This window comes from Neomonachus schauinslandi, chromosome 2 (assembly GCF_002201575.2).
Source record: "Neomonachus schauinslandi chromosome 2, ASM220157v2, whole genome shotgun sequence".
Taxonomy (NCBI): Eukaryota; Metazoa; Chordata; class Mammalia; order Carnivora; family Phocidae; genus Neomonachus; species Neomonachus schauinslandi.
This window is the reverse complement of record NC_058404.1, coordinates 162,213,498-162,234,524: the sequence shown is the minus strand read 5'-3', so window position 1 is coordinate 162,234,524 and position 21,027 is coordinate 162,213,498. Positions and strand designations below refer to the sequence as shown.

General features: G+C 49.6%; 1 protein-coding gene across 1 annotated transcript in view; it reads right to left on the bottom strand.

The window, feature by feature from the left end:
* Positions 1-21,027, bottom strand: part of SCFD2 (sec1 family domain containing 2) — a 438,974-nt gene continuing 417,947 nt past the window's right edge. Inside the window, exons 8-9 of the mRNA XM_021701578.1 lie at positions 10,937-11,056; positions 1-1,232 (exon numbers count right to left, since the gene is read on the bottom strand). Of these exons, the coding sequence (XP_021557253.1) occupies positions 1,140-1,232; positions 10,937-11,056 (213 nt within the window). The 3' untranslated portion in view covers positions 1-1,139. The remainder of the gene's footprint in view (positions 1,233-10,936; positions 11,057-21,027) is intronic.

The window sequence follows — 21,027 nt, the reverse complement described above, 5'->3', positions numbered from 1 at the left end:
CAAAAAAAAAAAAAAAAGAAGAAGAAGAAGAACATTGGTGTCTATAAAACCTGCTTTGCACCTCAGAATGATTTCCAACTTCACAGGTTTTTCATAAAATAACATTTTACAGGGAACTAAAATCCGAGACACATGAGTGTTTTGATTTACATTTTACTTTGCCCACCTGTTTAATCCACTCTAGAACTGTTTTTCAGCTTTCTCTCTTCATTACACACATCTTTTAGAGATGCTAGAAATTTCCATGAACCATACACCTACAAACGTGTGGGTTCCAAGCAGTTCATTTTTGCCAGAGTTCTTAAATAATTTCCCTAGTTGGGTCTAGGTTTTTCTGCCATGACCAGAAGGAAAAGTGAGACAAACTGAAAAGAGAGCTTTCTATTTCAATAGAAACACTAACTCATAAAAGTCCCAGGGGTTGGGGTTCCCATCTAGACTCCCTGGACCAGAAACCTTTATGGGGGCCTTCCTTTGGGAGGGGAGGAAAGCTTTTATGGGCAGAGCCAGCCCTCCAATCAACCTCTCTCCCACTACTGTTGCAAGTAGCCTGGGGACCCTGCCTGGTGGGCTCGCGGGGACAACGCCGCCCTTTGTAATGACAGGCCAAGTTACGTGGCCCGTGGGCTACCAGCACGGCTCTAGCTGCTAACCCCGTTCCTTGCCTTTTCAGCAAGCTCTCAGATCCAATTTGCAAGGTACCCTCCCCAGTTACATAATCTTAAGGAAAATCAAACTTTCTTCACACTCATAATTCTAAAGCATGTCTAATTTCTTGAGCAACTGTAGATCAAATAGCTTGTAAGCTACCAACACTTGCCAACAGGCATTTATGTAGAATTCAGGAGCTTGCAGTTGGAATCAGGAAGATCACAAACAGAGAAATGGGAATTATGTCGAATGAAGCCAGCTGAAAGATAGACACCTTTAGAAAAATGAATTATTATTATTATTATTTTTAAAGACTTGCCGGCAGTCCAAGCAAAGCACTTTGCTACAGGGTTCTCAAGACCTTTGGGGCAGAATTCTGTCCTCCCCACAATTAGCAAGAGGACACTGGGTTTGGAGGCATATCTTGAATGGTGGCAGGCAACAGGATGGGTGTTTCCACCTCGGGCAGGTCTCCTCTTAGCAGCCGCTCAGAAGCCAAGGTCTGGATGCAGCCGGTCAGTGGCAAATAACAGCTCAGGAATGTTAAGTGGCTTCAGGAGTCGCGTGGACAGCACGATGACCTACCAGCAGGAGGGGACAAACACACCACAGACAGTTAGGAAAGCCAATCCCAGGTCATGGGAGGATGAGAAAAAAAATGCAATGTGTTTCTCTGGGGGAAGGCACAGAGTGGGGCATTGTGGAGAAAAGGCAGAATGTGGCAGTTTGGACGCCGCCGGATGCTAGGGTCCTGGGTGGAAGGAGGGGTGCACAGGCGGGGAAGGATGGCCTGTGGGACAGCGGGGCTCTGTTTCCTGAACCGTTAACCAATTGGCATCGAGAATGGCCGAGCCCAGCCACCACCTGGCTGCTGAACTGAATCCGATCATACTGTAGCTTTGGGATCCAGTAATTTGACCTCAATAGAGAGAAGGTTTCTCTCTTCTCCAGGGAGGCTTTGCTCCTTCGGGGAGCATGAGAAGGCACACCCAAGGGGTGGATGGCGTTGTGGGTGATGGTGATGACTGTGTTAATTTCCTAGGACCCAGAGCTGGGCAGTTTAAATAACAGAAATTTATTGTCTTATGGTTCTGAATGCCACAAGTCCAAGATCAAGGTGTTGGCAGGGTTGTGAGGGAAAATCAGTTCCATGCTTTCCTCTCAGTTTCCTTGTGTCTTCACACTGTCTTCCATCAATGCATGCCTCTCTGTCCAAATTTTCCTTTTATAAGGACACAGTCATATCAGATTAGAGCTCACCCTAAATACCTCATCTTAATTTGATCATCTGCAAAGACCTATTTCCAGTAAGGTCACATTCACAGGTACTAGGGATTCAGACTTCAGCATCTTTTGGGAGGGGGCACAAGTCAACCCGTAACAATGATGGGATAAGGATGGTATTGGCTCACATTTATTGGTTCTTATGATGTGCCAGGCACTGAGCATGATCTCACTTAAAATCCAGGTAATCTTCATCACAACCTTATAAAATGGGTACATTTATTATTCCTATTTTATAGATAAGGAAAATAAACTACAGAAAGGTTAAATAACTTGTCCAGGAACACACAGGAAATTGTTGAATTAGGATTCCAACCCAGGCAGGCTGACTCCAGCATCCAAGGGCCTATCTGGTCACTTCGGTCATGTCAAGGGGTCTGGGCAAGGCTGCTTTACTCCCCTAGTCCACGGGGACTTTTGGGCCTCTCTGGCCTGTCACTGTGGTGGATCCTTCCTGCTTCCTTCGGTCTGGACCTTGCCTCTGGGGTAGATTTGTCTTTATAGCACTGAAACAACTTATTCCTTGGGTCCGGCTGGGTCTATGATGTGCTGGGTAAGGGCTAAGGGCTGGTGAGGATTTGCACAGGTGGCCAGGTGAGGAGCTGACTCTGGGAATGGAGAAGGAGGTCCTAGAGCTGGAATTCCACAGCCCAGCGCCCGAGCAGAGGTGACTGCAAGGCGAGCAGCAGGACCGGGCTTCACCTGGCCATACAGCCCGGGAATGTGCATGCTGTCTCCCCCACCACATTGTTCCAGGTGTTCCCAAGCCAATGATGTAACCAACTCCCAGCTCACTGGTCAGAAAGAAGAATCCCCACTCCAATGTGGAGGAAAGGCAGATGGGGCCCGAGTCGAAGAAGGAAGGAGAGAAGAAAGCATTTTATGATTTTCTTCTTCTCCTTCTCCTTCTTCTTCCTCTTCTTCTTCTTCTCCTTCTTCTCCTCCTCCTCCTCCCCCTTCCCTTCCCTCCTCCTCCTCCTCCTCCTTCTTCTTCTCCTCCTCCTCCTCCTTCTTCTCCTTCTTCTTCATCTTCTCCTCCTCCTTCTTCTCCTCCTCCTTCTTCTCCTTCTTCTTCATCTTCTCCTCCTCCTCCTTCTTCTTGTTAAAGAAGTGAGGGTTATTAAAAAGTTTTCTGTTTCAAGCAAAAATGAGCCCTTGCAAGCAGCTTTTTTACTTTTTCTCAAAAGAGAACGATCTTAAACAATATATGGCTAATGTCAGCCAAGTTATATTTTTGGCAGAAAAATAAATACTGCAGTCTGTGCCCACAGTTGTCCTTGAACGCCAGGGGATGAGAGTTGGAGGGCAGCAAGTGAATATTAGCATGCCCTTATCGTCTGCACACACGGTGTAGACAGCATATGAACACATGGGTCTGGAGAGGGTCTCCTGCGCCAAGCCTAGCGGTTGGCTAAGAACGGTGGCGCCCGGGCCCACACACTTGTTGGAGCCCTGTAGAGCCCAGCTCCACCGCAGGCTGGCTGCGTGCCCCAGGGAAAGCCACTTCCCTTGGAGCCTTACTCTGCGTGTCCCAGAAGGCCAACAACAGCCCTGAGCTGGAGGTACTGTGGCAAGGATTGCGTCAAGTCACGTGCCTAGAGCACAGGAAGTGCTCAGCCATTCTGAGTGCCATTTTACTGTGGTTTTGTGACTGGGTCACAGGTCTCCTTAAAAAAGCTAAGAACTCTAGAAAAATATGTGTCTGTTCAACACACACAAGATTCTGAATGTAGTTTCAGATGAGGTTTGTGTTCAACTAGGAATCATAGACCATAAGGTAAGAAACCCGTATTCAGATATTTTGTAAAACGTGTGCATAGAAACAGAAGTCCTTTGCATACTCTCTAGTAGTTGACTCTCGGGAGGCAGTAGACGGCCCTTTCCTGCCCTGGTGACTTGCCAGTTCCCACCACCACTGCCAGCCTTTGTGCTCCTTCCTGAGTCAAAATGGCAGATTCCTCTCTGGCTGAGGTGAGGGCAAGCATAAGGGCTAACGGAAGCCTCCCAGGATATGTAAGTCTTGTTGGCAGGACTGAGGAACTTGGAGAGAAAAGACTGTAGACTCAGTTGATGTCGACACTTCTAGAGCAGCGAAAACCGAGCCAAAAGAATCCATCCCTCAGACGGTGTGCTGGGCTTCCAGCCATGGCTGACAGAGACGGTGGGTTCCATGACCTCCACTGAGCAGGACCCAAAGACGGGGCCCCTCACCTCTGAACAGGCAGGTATTTAGCATGAGGGCTGAACCAGAGGGTGCCTGGGACATGCATGTGGAGGGCTGAAAAGAAGGAGATGGGAAACCAGGGCAGTGTGGAGGGAGCTAGGGGCTCTGAAGAGGCAAGAAAGCTCAGACCAAGGACTCTTGCCAGATGGGGCAGTGGATAAGAGCACAGACTTAGGAGTTGGACCCTAGCTGGGCCTCACTTTCCTCATCTGTAAAGTGGGAATAATGATCTCCACCTGACATGACTATTTGCAGTCTCACGGGTGGAACTTTGGGGATGGTTCTTCACCCGGAACATGAGTCCCCCTCCTCTTTACCTGAAGACCTCTCAGTCCTTCAAAAATTTGCTCAGGCATCACCACCTCCAGGAAGCCTTCCAAGACCACCCCTCCCAAAGCTGAAGTGTGTTCCCACGGCTGTTGGTACCACACTATATTCCTTGTTGCCTTTCCTGAATCTTTCCACTGTTTCTTAGCACAGTGCCCGAAATGTAGCGGGTCCTTGATATAGGGAGTCAGTGAATGACGAAATGAGTGAACAGAAATGGTCAGACAAGGAAGAGGCAGTGAGTTTAGCAATGGTCAGCAGGAAGTTTTTCACCCTGAGATGCTCTAATAACAGATAGCTCAAATAGCTCTGGGAAAATTATTTCAAATCAGTTCAACTATTTGTCTACATTTCCTACTGGGAATCACAAGCCAGGCTAACACTTCATTTACGCTATTACAGATGAGGGGCCTTGAGCATTTTCACATCTTAGGCATCTTTTGGTCTTCAGACTCATCTGAGCATTTTTAGAGGTTTTTAGCCCATTCAACTAGGGCATTTCTGCATTATTTGACTAAAATAGTTTTAAAGAGTCTAAAAAATTAGCCAACTGGGGGGACAAAAAGATGGTCAAAATGAGAAAGAAAATGCTTAAAAGAGCCTGAGATTAGCCTGTTAGATATAAAATGAAGATTTTATAAACAGTCATCAAATGTGTGGTGGTAGGCAAATTCAGCACGAGAGAATTCCTTCTAGAGAACTGGTTTTTGTCCAGGCAGTCGAGGGCACTGATGAAGACTTCCATCTGTGAGCCAGGGGAGGAGGACACCGCGGCTCCCCAGGGCTCCCCAGGGCTCCCCAGAGCCCCTACGTCAGCTGGCCCAGGCTCCTGCAGGAGCGGGTCAGGCTTGGACAGCGGCCCAGCCCTCTTGCTTTCTTCCCACGTCCAGCTTCTGCAGGCCACCACTCTAATTTGCAGGTTCCAGCATCTTGCTGTTCCATTTCTGCAGAACACAGAGGAAGCAGGGCAGTCCAGGATTTAGATTTCAGATCCATCTGATTTCTAACATTTTGAATTGAAAGGAGCAGGGGATAAAAATGGTTTTTCTCCTTTTTTCTTTTAAACTTGTGAGATTCTTCCCAGTAAAAGTAACTATTCACAGGCACCAACATGCATATTCCTCCACTTGATGACCTGGTTTGTGAGCATATATCATATCCGAGGCCCTGCCTACCCCTACTTGCATGGGCATACACACACATACTCATACGTGTGTGTTAAATGTAGAAGGTTTGTATTGCTAGGCCAGTAGGAGAGTGGATTAAGTACAGGGACACGACCAAGCTTTCTGGGAAACTCACTGTGAACTGTCTGCCTTGCTTTCACATTGACTCTGAGGTGAGTAAACGGTGCTACCAGGGTCTCCCAAAGAACCATAAGTGGGACATTTCAGATCACTTCCTCATCTTTGTCCCTTCTGGGGGTTATTTAATAAGAAGTCATTCAAGGGGAAAGAAGAACCAAACCTCACACTGCAAATGACTCCAGAATTGTTCATTCACAGGAGTGAAGGACAGCGTGAACAAGAGTACTATGAACATGGGGGCTGCCATCCAATACCTTGATCTGTACTGTCTCTAGAGTTTCTAGTTCAGATTATAAGGCTCTAAGCTAACTCAGGCAAAAAAGATAAATTTAAAACCTCATTGATGTTTTCCTCAGAGTAAGAAACTTCAGAATAAAGTAAATCTAGGGGTGCCTGGGTGGCTCAGTGGGTTAAGCGTCCAACTCTCAATTTCTGCTCAGGTCATGATCTCAGGGTCGTGAGATCGAGCCCCGCATCAGGCTCCACGTTCACTGTGGAGTCTGCTTGAGATTCTCTGCCTCTCCCTCTGCCCCTCCCCTGCTCACTTGTCTCTTTCTCTCTCAAATAAACAAATACATCTAAAAAAAAAAGAATAAAATAAATCTAGACTGAAAAGAGAGAAAAAAAAAAGGAAGTCACTGGACTCCTCTCTTGGGCCTTTCAATCAATTTTAGAATAACCTGGAGCCAGAATTTAGGTATCCTGAACCCCTAAAGTTATGCCAAACTGTGTGTGTATGAGCATATTTCTTGATCTACTTTGTTTTTTCTCTTACATTCTCACTAAATATTCAGCTCCAGAAACACAGAAGTGCTAGAAAATGTGGGTGGGAACATGCATCCACCTATGAAAAGCGGTGGACGGCAGGGCCAACTTGCCCACATGGTCTTCCTCTGTTTCCTGAGCTGGCCTTTCCCTGTGTCCTCTGGGAGGGTCCCTCCCTGTTATTTTCCTCCCACAATCTCAGGCTTCTGTGGGCCTCTTGGCCCCCATCCAGCCACAGAGTTCAGCCTGCAGAGCCATCTGGGCATGGGGCCTGACAACAGGCAGCAAGTGAGACAGGGGCGGGGACTGGGCACAAGCACTCCAGAGTGAGGGGAAGCCTACGAAGCTTCTTGCCTCATGGTTGGGCTGCTTGGGGTGGGGTGGGGGGGGCTGCTTCTTTGATCCCTTTTTGTAGTTGGGACAGAGGGCCTTCTCCAGCTGCCCACTTTTTCTCATGGGCCCCCTGGCCAACAACCACGGGCAGAGAGTGGAGGAAACATGCCCGTTTTAGAGTATGACAACAGTCCTACAAAACAAGCAGGTGTGGACATATGGTTTCTGGATTCCATGTTTCCAGCTACCCTTGTCACTTTCTGTGGAAGAGAATTCATTCCTGGATGGGCCATAAGTGGGTTCTATGAGTTTCCTTTGAAGAGCTGGTCCCTGAATGCTTTTCAAATTCTTTTCCTCCACGGGGAACCTGTGCCGTCTGAAGGAACGTCCCCCTGCACTTATTCCCACCATAGCACTGTCTGTGTTCCTGGCACCCTTATCTCTGGTTGGAGTTTTCATGCTTGACATCAGTCCTTCACTGTTAGAATATAAGTTCCACAAAAGCAGGCACGAGTCTGGCTCGCTCACTACTCTATCCTTAGCACAAGAACAGTGCTTGGCACAAAGCAGATATTCAACAAATGTTCACTGAATAATCAATCAATTCAGTAGATGTGATGGTAGGCTCTTGCGCTTGGGTCCCCAAAGCACCCACGTAGATATAGAGAAGATGTGGATTAATAGGAACTGATACAAAAGTCAGCCTGGTTTTAGTTGCCCATAATCTCAGGAACAAATCAACAGGTTGGTGAATTCTCCAGAAGAGCTACTTTTATCTTATGCTACAATAATATAAGTAAAGTTTCTAGTGTTCAGTATTCAACATTCGATGAACAATCATGACATCCAGCAATCCCGACCCTATTTGTAGGGCTGGGTGGGGTTTTCTTTCTCGATTTATTTTTAGAGGTGAGAGAGGGGCAGAGGGAGAGAGAGTCTTAAGCAGACTCCGAGCTCAGCACAGAGCCTGACGTGGGGCTTGATCTCACAACCCTGAAATTAGGACCTGAGCAGAAACCAAGAGTCAACCGCTTAACCAACCGCACCTCCCTTGTTGGCAGGACCGAGGACCTTGGAGAGAAAAGACTGTAGACTCAGTTGATGTCGACACTTCTAGAGCAGCGAAAACGGAGCGGAAAGAATCCATCCCTCAGACGGTGTGCTGGGCCTTGTCGGCTGTGGTGAAGATGAGAAGGAGGGGGACCCAACTACCCTGCACTGATCTCATGATCTCAGGGTCGTCCACACTGACCTATGGCTCTCCGTTCCAGCTGAGTTCGAGAGGGAGAGACAGAGCGGGGCTGAGGACAGCCACCACACCCATCACTCTCAGATACACCTCATGGGACTGGAAAGCCTTGGTTTGGAGAAGAGCAGACCCAGGGGAGAACACGTGGGAGAGGGATGGGCCTGATTTGCCTGTAAATTCTGTGGGTCCCAGGAGCTGGAAACAGCACTAATGAGGGAGGCTAGAAGGAGGCAGATTTGGACTCGTCTAGGGGAGAGAGACATAACAGTAAGGCCCTCCAAGGCCCAGGTAGGCTGCAGGGGAGGGGGCGAGTCCTCATCACCAGAGGTGTTCACGTGTAGGCTGGCTAGTAAAGACAGAATACTAGGGTTAGATAACGCATATTATCCGTTGTTCACATGGACGGTCACGTCCGAGTTAGCTTGTTGGTTGAGGGTTTGTTGGGCACATAGACTCAGTAGAACCTACGCCTTTCAATTAGTTCACCTGTGTTCTCCAACAGAGGTCGAAGTCTGAGTTGGTAATGGCACCGTATGCATGCCATTTCATGGACAGCTAGAGCAGCCGTTTCGTGGACAGCTAGAGCAGCAAGGCCGGACTTGCACTGCACGTGTAAAAGCAGGTAGCTGCTCCCGTCCCAGATTTGGGCACAGGTAGGTGTGCACCCAGGGCCGAGTGAGTCTGCTGGGGTCTGAGAAAGGAAGATCTGCCTCCACAGGTACCACCCCAGCAAACATCCGGGTAACCCACCTCCTTTCAGAAGCTTGGAGATCAAGGGCACCATGATCAATAACTCCTCCGCTGTTTTTCCCTACTGCCTTTGGGGGCTTCCTGGGGCCCGTTAGCTCTTCGGAGGAACTTTTTGCACCATGGACACATAGCAATCACGGCTGCTCCTTAAGCCCCAGATTCTCTGAGCAGCTCCCTCTGTAGATGACCGGGCACAGGGTTGGGTTGTCGCAAAGCCACTGCAGATCCCAGGTCTGTGTTGTCTAACTCGGGTCCCGCAGCTTTGAAAATGGCTGCATTGTATCCTTCTAGAGTGGGGATTAACATGTCTGTCGGGGTGGTACAATGCAGCACTGTTCTGGAGAGCTAAGAATTTGGTTCACCTCATTAAGGACAGCGAGAAGTGTGCTTTCTGATTAAAAAAAAAGTCTTGCTCAAAAAGGCAACTGCTTGTTAAACAGATCCTTGACACTGCTGAAAGGGTGTTAGATGAGGCAGAATTGACCACTTGGTCAGAAATTTCACCAGCTAGGACCATGACAGGTGATAGTAAGAGCAGAAATGGTCACAGCCAAAGACTGGTCATTCCCCGTTCGAGAACTTTCTGCAGCTGCCTAGATACTCAGGTCCGTTCCTCGGCTGGGTGTCTGGAGACCACAGGACCCAGGCCTTCTCTGCCTCACCGGGCGATCGAGCCTGCTCTGTAGCCAATCAAGCCAGCAGACCAGGCTTCCAGAACTCCTGCCATGTGCTCAGGGGTGGGGAGCCCCAGCCTTTGTCCTAATGGAATCCATGTCTGCTTGAGGAGACGGGGCAGCGAATAGGAGGCAGTGGGCAGGCAGTTCAGGGTCGCACTGCCAAGTGCTGAGTTTGGATTCCAGCAGAGATGTGGAAGGCAGAAGACAGGCAGAACTTCGCCTAAGAGGAGACAGAGGCCCCCTGGGCTAAAGCTGAAGATAAGCCCTCAGAGGCAAGTCTCAAATGGGGGTGGGGGGTGAGAGTTAATGAGAACATGTGTCAGACTCCCTGTCTCCCGGCAGGACAATCCGGGGGCATGTCGTCTGGGCTCCTCGGGCCCCCAGAGGACAGAGCCCCGGCTGCCTGCAACAAAGCACTCTTTTCTGGCTTTTCTCTCTTGACTGTCTGTCTTCTCAGATTCCCGTGCTTCTTCTGCTTCTTGGGATCATCTCCCATGGAAACCACCTGCTCTCATGTTTTGGGGAGCCCACTCAGGCAAGGACTTAAAGTCTTACTGAGTTGCCGGCTCTGCGCCGTCAGCCAGATTAGAACTTCCAGGGGGCTGGAAGGGGCTCTCCTTCTCCTGAAGTCCCTCCCCTTGGGCTCCGGCTGCCTCCTGTCAGCAGCTAAACACCCCCCCCCACCACCACCACTGCCGAACAGGGTGCTGACCGCCCAGAAACGGCTGATACTGAGGGTGGCCACCATTTATCGAGAGCTATGGGGCAGGCACAGTGCTAGAAGTACGTGCTCTCCCCTTACCTGATCCAAGACTCACAGCCCCCCTAGCCCTGTTGCCTCCGGGAGAAAATGGAAGGCTTTGCTTTCCCAGATGAGCTGGCTAGTAAATGACAGAGGTAAGACTCAAGGACAGACCCATACAATCGAGAGGTGTGTGTTCTTGACCACCAGGCTGCTTCCGAGGGGATGAACGGGCACTGGCAGGAGGCGACAGAGGAGACAGATGCTACATCTGTTATTGTCTTGATGATGCGCCTTGAGTAACAACTCGTGAGTAGCTAAGAGCTGACTGGACACAAGAGAATATATGCCCTTCAGGAATCGGGACTAGGGACAATAGCAGCTTAGCCCCTGAAGCCCAGAGGCAGGCGAGGACCGTAAGGGACAGCTCTCCTCCCTGTGTCTGCAGCAGGAGGACAGCTGACCCGGGAGCAGGTGGAGGGGGAATGTGACAGGGCAGGAGTGGGTGGGAAAAGAAAGGTGGGATGGAGATGGGGAGAGGTGCTGGGAAGCCAGATGAAGGACCCTCGGTCACCCTCCCACTGGTGCCTCAGGACCCTCCTTCACCGTTCACAGAGGCCTCAGTACCTGGGTTCCTGGCTGCAGGGACGGCACAAGGTCTTTGATCATCTTGGCTTCTGAGACCGTGACCCCGCCCACCACGAAGAGGATCAGGAGAGGGTGGTCGCTGGGATGAGGCCGGCTCACCTGCAAAACAAACCACCATGGGCTCAAGTGGCTGGTGTTGGGGCAGAACGCTGCGCAGCTGGGTGCCTTCTCCCTTGTCCCTCCATGGGGACCCCAGGGCTGCCGCCCCCCTAGTGCAGGTGACATATGCAACGCTTAGAGACAGTGATTCATTAAGGATTGGACGTGTTAGTGGGCTGTAAACCCACTGACCAGGAAAGCCCATGCCATGTCATCTTATTGTACCCCTTTGAATATTTTATTAAAGGAAAAGTTAAGGTCGTGCGGCTATTAAATAGGAAGAGAAGGCTGAGGGGCAACTTATTTATTCTCTCCTTAGCAGCCTTCAGTTCTGAGCATAAACATGCCCCTTCTTCATGACAGAGCTCTGTTAACTTCCTTCAAAGAGCTTGCCACAGCCTGTGGTTATTGGACTTGTTCCTTTGTTTGTTTCCTTATTGGCTGTCTCCTCTTCTAGAACCGGGGATCTGGTTCACTGCTGAATTCTCAGCTTACCTAGTGCCGTTTCTGGTACCTGGCAGGTGCTCAGTAAGTTCCTGTGGAATGGATAGATGGTCAGAGTGCTAGGGAGCTGGCGTTGAAGGGGTAAAAAGATGCACAAGCCTGGCACCTGCCCTGGGAGCTTATCGTCTAGCGCAGACTTCATGCCCTTACCTTTTGCGAGCCAACCTTTGCTGGGCACCTACTCTACATGGAATGGCCCACTAGATGTCGTGGAGAATTAGCCTGATGCCTTATGATTTCACCAATAAGGCAAAGTCTTATATGCCAGAATGAGAATGACTCACAGGACCCCTCAGGAAATGCAAAATGAGCCCCACACAGTGACTAACTGATGGGCACAAGAGGGAGTTTCTGAAGACAGTATGTTTTGAGCCCTACCTGGAAGCCAGAGCAGGTTTGGGGAGGAGTGGGCAGGAGAAGTGGTGTGACCCAAGTTCTAGAGGCAAATGGTTACCCACTGGGTGGAAGAGGCGGGCAGGGGGCGGGGGCAGCGGCCAGGACGGAGCAGCATCACATCACTGCAGGAAGCATGCCCCTGGCTCCCAACATGGCCACCTCAGCCCAAGGCGGGAGACAGAGGCTTTGAGTCTGCGAAGGGAGGGTCCACAAAGGCGGGGAATGTACTCACTCATTCACACTAACTCCCAAACCATCTTCCCGCGCAGACAGCCCCCAGGTCAACATCTTATTTTAAAAACACTTAAAAAGGCAACACATTCCGTGTTTCCAGTTATATAAGTTACTCTTTGGCTTCTGGAGAAGAAACGCAGGATGGAAAAAAAGGAAGGAAGGGAGAGAGCGCGAGAAGGAAAGAGACAGGGAGGGAGGGGAAGGGAGAAGGGGAGAAAGAAAGAGAGAGATCTAGCCTCTTCCAAAACAGATGAATACTGGAAACTCTGACCTTCAGGAAAAGACTGACTCCTCATCCCCGCCCCCCTCCCCGAGCTTCTTGCCCTGCAGCTCTCCTTCCCCTGGATTGCATTTGTTGGCTGCTTTCTTCCAAGTCACGTAATACATACCCAGGACAATCCTGCTTGTGTCCCACTAGTCCCCGGAAGTCCCCATGGCCATCATATGCAGGAGTCAATGAACACTGCTTTGTCTTCGTTTAACGGGTCATTTCTGTGGCATCTGTCACAGTTGATGACACCCTGCTTGGCTACTCTAATAGCACTCTCTGTTGGTTGTTCCTTCTACCTTTTCTGATTGTTTCTTCTCAAATTTCTCCACAGGTTCCTTTTCTTGGTCTGCCCCTTTATATGTCCATGTTACTTTGGGCTCCATCTTTGGCCCCTGGCTCTTCTCACTCACTACATCACCCCTGAAGGATCTCACCTACTCATTCACCTTCAACAAGGTTTGACATCCTTCCCAAATCTATCTCCTTAGCTTGAACACCTCCACTGAGTTCCTGTGGACTTGCTCACCTGGGTGTCTCCCAGGACCCCTAAACTCAACAGGCTCCAAATCTGATGCATGATCTTGCCAAGTCTATTCCTCATGTTGACTTTCTAACAGCTTCACCATCTTCACGTGCTCCCGAGCCAGACACCTGACAGTCACCTTGGACTTCGCTCTCTTCCATTTCCCAGATCTTAATTGTACCCCCTCACATTTGTGGCTCTCTCCTTGACTTCCACTGTCCCTATTCCGGTCAGGCTCTCATTCTGTCTTCCTTAGATTACTGCCACAGCCTCTGGTTTGTCTCCCCATGCCAGTCTGGTCGGCCCCCATCTGTCCTCCTCATTCCTGCCTGAGGAAGCTTTCTAAAATGCAAACATTTATTGTTGACTCTAGTGAGCACTCTACTAAACATTTCTGTGCATTATCTCATTCAATCCTCAAAATAGCTTTTGGGGGCAAATACAATCATGGCTGCATTTTACAGGTGGAGAATTTTAAGCTTATACCCAGTAACTCAATTGTGGCACAAGGGGCCATGCTCTGAAACACCCCTCAGCTCCATTGGTGCTTGCCTTCTCCATGGGTCTTTGAGGATGAAGTACGAACTCCTTCATTCAGCATACAGGGCTCTTTCAGTGTGGCTTTGCTTCATGTCTCTATTTCCATCTTCCATGCACACTGTTTGTTTGCTGGAGCCCTTCACAAGAATTTGAGCCATGCCTGACTGCGTGGTATTTGGGGTTTTTTGAACATTTTGGTAAACATACGACGCTTGATTGAACATTTGCACTGAAAATTGCATTTATCACAGTGTTCGGTTTGATTTACTTCCACAAAGTAAACAAAGCCATCAAAACACAGAGAGCTGGCATCCTGGAGTCCCTCTCATGCCCCACTCTTGTCACAACCTCACCAAGGGTAACTCCCACCTGGACTTCTGATACTCGACATCGTACTTTGCTTTTTCCACTTCTCTCTAAGTCCTGGAGATTCTCCACGCTAGTAAGAAAGATCTGTGGCCCACAGGCATTGGTTGGGACCACACCGGTGTGCTTTGGCTTCTGTCCGTGCCCTGGCTCTACAGTTATTCAATAGTTAAGGACCCGCTCCTTCTCTTCTTTACCTCCTTCCCTCTTATTCTCTTTAAAGAGTATCCTCTCCTCTGAAAAATTGTCTCTCCCTGTCTCTCGACTCCTGCCCTGTGACCCAAATCTGACCACACCTCTGCCGTGGCCTTGTCAAATTGGACTGCTGCTTATCTCCTCTCCTAGAGTGCGAGCTACCGGAGGGGAAGGATGGATCATATTTATCTTGGAATTTTGGCATTTTGGGCTTTGAGCACAGACCTTGCTCATGGTAAACTTTCCACAAATGTTGCATGAATAAAATAAATGGACAGATGAATGACGAAGACCCACAGGCTAAATGGAGATGCTCTTCTTTTCTTAGAGATCTTTTAGAAACTCTTTGCTTCAAGTGTGATTTTTCCTGGCTGAGGAGCTAACCTGAAGTTCCTTCCAACCCTGCAAATAACTGTTTCTCACTTGATCCTGGAACAGAAATACAACTGGCTCCAGAACTTCAAGTGGGACAGTATGTTCCCAAAGACATATGCTTTCCATAAGAGAGTCTGGGCTCTGAAGTACACTGCTGCGAGAATCTTGGAAGGATGTATCGAAAGATGAAAAGGAGACAAAGAACAGTAACAACAAAGAACAATACCCTGGGGCCAAGGAGTTGAGGGAATGTTGGGTTTGGTACACATAAAAGGGTCCCATTAATGCACGTTGCTGTTTGCTAGTTTGGTTTCTGTTTAGATTTATGTTTTGATACCAGACTTTCCTTCTAGAACATGTCCAGTGGGCAGGCTATTGGGAGGTGGAGCCTTTGCAAGTCTTTTCCGTCAGAATAACACATTCTTTATAATCAGCCCCACACTGCTGCATCCCGGGTGTCTGTGAGTTCCTGGTGTGAGGCACGTGAGGATGAAAGATGTAAGCATCCTGACTGCCATCGCAAATGCCCAGATTAATAAAGCGAATCAGACTCACTGCTCTTTCACTTTCCGAGCCTTCGCTGGCTGTGATTTCAGACATGGGTTCTGGTTAGAGAAGACAGTTTCTCTCCACCATCCATCTACTGGAGCCTTCGAGGCATAGGCTGTGGGAACCTTCTCTGCAGCTGTGGGCCCCGAGAGCTCTTTGATGTCCTGATTGGTTTCGATGAGCGGGGTTTCCTCTGCTTCCAGTTTCTCTGGCACGCTCCAGGAGTCCTGGGAATCCTGCTGCCGATTCTCCTCCACTCGGTTTCTCTAAATGTGTGACTCCACTGTCCCCAGCCCAGGCAAGGGTCAGGCCCCCATTCTCCAACAACGGCAGAGCCTTGGAGAAGGGGGAGAGTGCAACAGGAATTTTGGCCTCAAAGGGCACTCGGCCCTGAGAACAGCGGTGCCGACTCTGAAGATGGTCTGGCAATGGCTTTTCTCCCCACAGAAATTAGCAAGAGCACTGCCACTGCCACCCATCACTGCATGTCGAGCACGGTCCTTTTTACTCAATTACTCGTCCGTTCAACAAATATTTAGTGAGCAACTACTACAGGGCCTGATGCGGCTCTAGGCTTCAGGGATGTCAAGAATGCAGCAGTGAACGGATCAGACCAGACTCCCTGCTGGTGTAGAGTTTCTCTTTCGGTCAGGGAGGATGACAAAGTATGTAAGCAAACGTATGTAAGGATGGAAGGTGGGAAGTGCTCTGGAGGAAAAGAAAGCAGGGGGTGGGGCGAGCAGGACACGATGTGACACGGAGAATCTGTGAAGTGGGTAGAAGCTCTGTTTTATAGCTAGAGACAGGGAGGCTTGGAGGGCTGAGTAACTTGTCCCCAGTCTCCCAGTCAGTGAGCTGGAGGGTGGAGACTGAAATCCAAGTCTATCTCACTGCAGAGCTAGACGCTTTCCACACCTCCCCATTTATAAACAGATTCTTCAAACTGAAAGCATTTTTGCTAGCTTTCATCTCTTAAGGCTGAGCTTCTCATTCCTTAGCAGCATCGGTCAATTAGCAGGTTCCTGGTGGAATTTCCTCACTGAATCACATCGTGGAAGGTCTCCACTTGGGTAGCGCCACTCTGTTGTTTAGCTTGACCTCCCTGCTACAGCTGCTGTGGTGGATGGCTTCCTCTTTCTGGAAACTTCCCCCATCCCCTCCAGTTTCTCCCCTGCATCCCTGGACTCTCCTTAGAGGGCTCCGCTTGCCTGACCTGCTCCATGACAGGCTGTATCCCTGACTGCTCGGACCTCTGGCCCCTGCTCTTCTCCTAGACACCCTTCCTGGGTGACCCAGCCCCTGCCCACGGTCCATGGCTCACCTGCAGCCGTGGCCCCAGATTGCTCCCATTGGCCCAGGCTCTGCAGAGCTGCAAAGCTAACTCTCAAACACAAGTCCTCTTGCTCTCCATTCCTGTTTCTCAGTCGGAGAGAATGTTAACACTGTTCATGCAGTCACCCAACTCTAGGCCAATCACCCCAGGCGGTATCTTCTCATCTTCCACATCCGAGCAACACCCCGTCCTGTGGAACCCGCCAGCACTGAGCCCCTGCCCTCACGCCCCCCACCCTGCTCGAGCTCCGGATCACCTCATCTGCCCACCAGCCCTCTGCAGCCCGATGCGGATCTGGCCACACTTCCCCCCACGCTCACTGCTGCTGGGGACACCTTTGTAACATATAAACTGGTTCTAGATTCCTAACAACCATTCAATGGCACCTCAGTGTTTTGGTCAAAACTCACACCTCTAGCCTGTCCTGACCTGGCTTTTGCTTATCCCTTTGGCTTCATATTCTTCCACTCCCCAAATCCGCCATCAGCTCCAGCCCTGGGAACCATGGCATGGGTCACTCTGTTCCTCACTCCCGCAGCGCTGATGGCGCTCCACTCTTCTGGAAAGCTCTCTCTGACTTCCGGCCTGACTCCCCCTTCTCTGTGCCCTCAAATCCCACCTGGCACACCACTTCTCTCTCCTCCCCACAGTCCTCCATTTTCCTGTCCATCACCTAGCAAGCTGCAGGCCACACAAGGTGAGCTGGGCCAGGGCAGGTGGGGCACCTAGCTTGTCTCTATGTCTTCCCTGCCCACAACAGTGGGAGCACACAGAAGACGCTCTCAATAATTGCTCACAGGCAGACAAAGTTTGTAGACTGCCCAAACCAAGTTTTTGTTTTTGTTTAATGATTCCAACCGTGAGAGTCCATCTCACTAGAACTGATGGATCATATTTGGCTAGTGTTAGACACAAATCAAGCCTTACCTCATAGGATGAAGCACAGTTAAGAAGACGAAAATAGAAACAATGGTGATAAATAGTGTTGCAAACAGGAATTCCAGGAGGTGTGCTGAGTTAATCAAGAAACACCAAATGCTGACCTATTTTCTTCTTGTCAGAAATGCCATTAAGTATAACGGACCTACGCCAACAGTTCATCTCTCCATCTTGTTTGCTTATGTAAACAATGACGAGCTGAACGAGATGATCCACAGGCATGGCCAGCTCTTACAGTCCAAGGCTCTGACAGCAAATCTCACCTGAGGCTCATCATTTTTGCCCTTCATCCCCATGGCAGTCTTCTCCCCTTCACTGTAGGTGCATCCAACCCACGCGTGAACGGTCTCCTTTATGCCTATGGTTGTGGGGTACGCTCCTGGCAGCTATGCAGCTGCAATGTGATCCTGCCCCTCAGCCACTGTTGACTGGTTTGGGAAAGTGCTGCTCACCTCAGTTGGGCCAATTCCAGATCCTTCCCTGGGAATCAAGACTTGACTGAAGACAGATGAGGCTCAGTCAAAGCTGAGCTCTTAAGAAGAACCAAGGGCTGTGGCATCACGACCCAGCCGTTCATTCAGTGCATACTTCCTGGGCACCTGCCCTGTGCTGGCTGGTGTGCTTTGCATCTTCTGCAGGCCAGAGTGAGTCCCAAAGAACTGTCTGGTTTCCTGATGGCTTTTCTAGTTCTCAGTCCCCATCCATCCTGAGGCCCACCACACTACTGCCCTGAGTTCCCCGAGATCCTCCTCGGTCTTCACCATAAATGATTCACAAGAAATGATTAAGTCGTGCACTTTGTTGGCATTGTCACTGAAAGAGTTTCAGTTCCGATCTCCTCTCACAACCAGCTTTGCAGGGCCTGTTGAGCAGCTACTCCATCTCCCCTGTGGACCCAAGGTGAGGGAGCTCTCATATCAATTCAGAGAAGGGCCCAGAAGCAAGCACTGGGTCTTCTCTGAGTCTTTTTCACAAATCTTTTAATTTTTTCCAATTAAGCATGGCCACATAGGAAATGGAACAACAGCAACAAAAACCTTCTTAAAAAACATACATAAGGGGCGACTGGGTGGCTCAGTTGGTTAAGAGTCTGCCTTCGGCTTGGGTCATGATCCCAGGGTTCTGGAATCGAGCCCCGCATTGGGCTCCGTGCTCAGCAGGGAACCTGTTTCTCCCTCTGCCTGCCTGCCTGCCCACTTGTGATCTCTCTCTCTGTTTTAAATAAATAAATAAAATCTTTAAAAAATACATAAAAGGAGGTAAAAGGGCCTCACGCAATTTCATTAGATAAAACCCACCCCCTCCTCATGCCAATTCCAGCAGAGAAAACATCTTGACAAATCATGTCCTTTAGTCAAAACAAGTTGGGGGCCAAACACATGGAGTAGATATAAAGTATGTTATTTTCAGGAGACCGAAATCCAAACCACAAATTCCAGAAATGCATTTTAAAAGTGCTGCCTATTAGACACGCTAGTTTTAAATTAAATTAACGTTGAAGCGAGGGGGGTAAGGTATGTTTCGATTTATTTATTAGATCACTATCAAGCTTTCCTGTAAGGAGATCAAGGTGCTCCATGCACAAGCATCTTGGAGAAATGCTTGGTTGTTTGAAGAATGTCAGGTTCTGCCAAAGCTGTTTCTCCCCAGTTTGATAGCCCCCCCTCCAAGGCATTGCCTTTTGAAGCCCACAGCTTTATGTGGCTAACCACAAGTCTATCCTCTGCTTGAGGAGGGCACGTAGCGGACTTGACACACTGTCTCAGAACCATTCCAAGAATGGTCTTGTGGGCACACTGGCTCTTCTCCCCAGCTTGTCTGCTTCACCTTCCAGGGCCTGACACAGTGAACCCGGGAGAGGAAAGTCCTGTAGTGTCTTATCACACAGGAAGATTTTGGTTTTGTTTGTTTGTTTGTTTTTGAGATTATATTATTTAAAAAAATTATGGCAAACAGGCAGATCTTTCATTATCAAAGCTTTTCTGGGAGCACTTATTTTGAATCCGGGTCAAGAGCATGGGAGGATTTTCTGTCCTCCAGACTGGAAGGAAAACTCTTAGAATTTGTCACACGCTGCCCGTCAGGCTGGACAGCCAAGTGCATATTCAGGCCGAGTGCAGATTGTGTTTTCCAAAAGTGGCCACGACAATAACTTCTGCTCCCTTTCCAAGAAGAGAGTAAGTTCCCTCTCCTCCAACCCAGGTGGGTATGGGTGTCTGCCTGGACAAACAGAGCACTGTGGAGGGGATGCTACATGACTTCTGAGGTTTCCATCTGGCTCTCTCTTAGGACGCTTGCCCTTGAACACAGCCACCATGCTGTGAGGAAGCTCAGGGCGATGGCAAGAACTGCGTCCCTTAGCTCATGGGCCAGGCCGGGCTACCAGCTGATGGGCAGCATCAACCTGCTGACATGGGTGCCACCTTGATGGTGAGTTGCTCTCTGTTGAGCTCTGCCCAGAGTACAGGTTCATGAACAAAATCAGTGATCAACAGTATGTTAAGTCAGTGTTTTGGGATGGCTTCTTACGCAGCAAGAGATAACCAGAACAGATGGGGATGGAAGACTTCTCTGCACAGCCTTTATAGAGGAAAGCACATGAAAGCAATGCGGGAAGGAGATGGTAACAAGTGGCCGTAGGATGCAGATAAAGTTCCGACTTTAGTAAGGGCAAACTCCAGTGGCCTTGACTTCCCTCTCACAGAGCCTTGGTTTGATGCAGAGACTCTTAGACATGCATCTTGCACCCTCTTCTCTCCACAGGCCTTAAAGCAGAATGGAAGATACTCTCTCCTGATGGCTTCCCTCCGTCTCAAAGACATAGCTCCTTGGGAAATCGTAGTTATTCCTCAAAGCCCTACTGACTGTTCTTCTCTACATTTATCCCATTTATTTTGTCCAAGTCCTGAACACATGAGCCAGAGGTAATGTTCCTTTTCGCGTTCTATGGTGTGGTGGGAAGAGTCAGCATGGAAGCCCAGGTAGAAACAGAACAAAACGCCTCTCCGTTGGGGTGGTGGCATGGGGAGGGCTTTGTGGCCAGTCCACTGAGACTCTCCCCACCCCCTGCAGACAGATGACACCCCCTGGCAACTGAGAGCAGATGCCTGGCAGCTGGGGGCTGAGGAATGGATTCTGATAGCTGCTGGGAAAACACAAATTCTCCCTTTTTCTGAAATGCATTACTTGGAAACCTCTCTTTGAGATCAGTCTCAAGGGGCCAGAGTATTTCTTCATGAGTCCTAACCCCAGGGATACGAAGGCAGAGAAACACAGCAGCCTAGGATGGCTCCACACCTGTTTTTCCTAGGCAAAATCCTCCTCAGGACAGTGATGCTTCTGATCAGGGAAAGAGCTGCAGCAAACACTCTGCAGAGAGTAAAAGGGTAATGATGTGTCGCGGTTCATGAACCAGTAAAGGAAAGCGCAAGCCGCTCGTCTCCCACAAGGGAGGCTCCATATTGGCCTGACACTTGCATAGTCCATCAGCATATTAAAGGCACCGTGCCCTCAGAAGCAATTTAATTTGTTGTTTTATCCAGTGTTTCCCAAACATATTTGGTCACAGGATCCTTTTGCTATGGGGACATCATGGGACATCGCCGGGCAAGAGCGAGGCGGAGAGCAGAGAGCAGGCAGGTTGGAGCCCTCACCGTGGCCCCGGCCAACGTCGGACGCGGCCGCCTGACTGGGGAAGCGCCCAGGGCCTGTCGAGCCGGCCTCACGGACTAGGGCCTGGAAGTCCA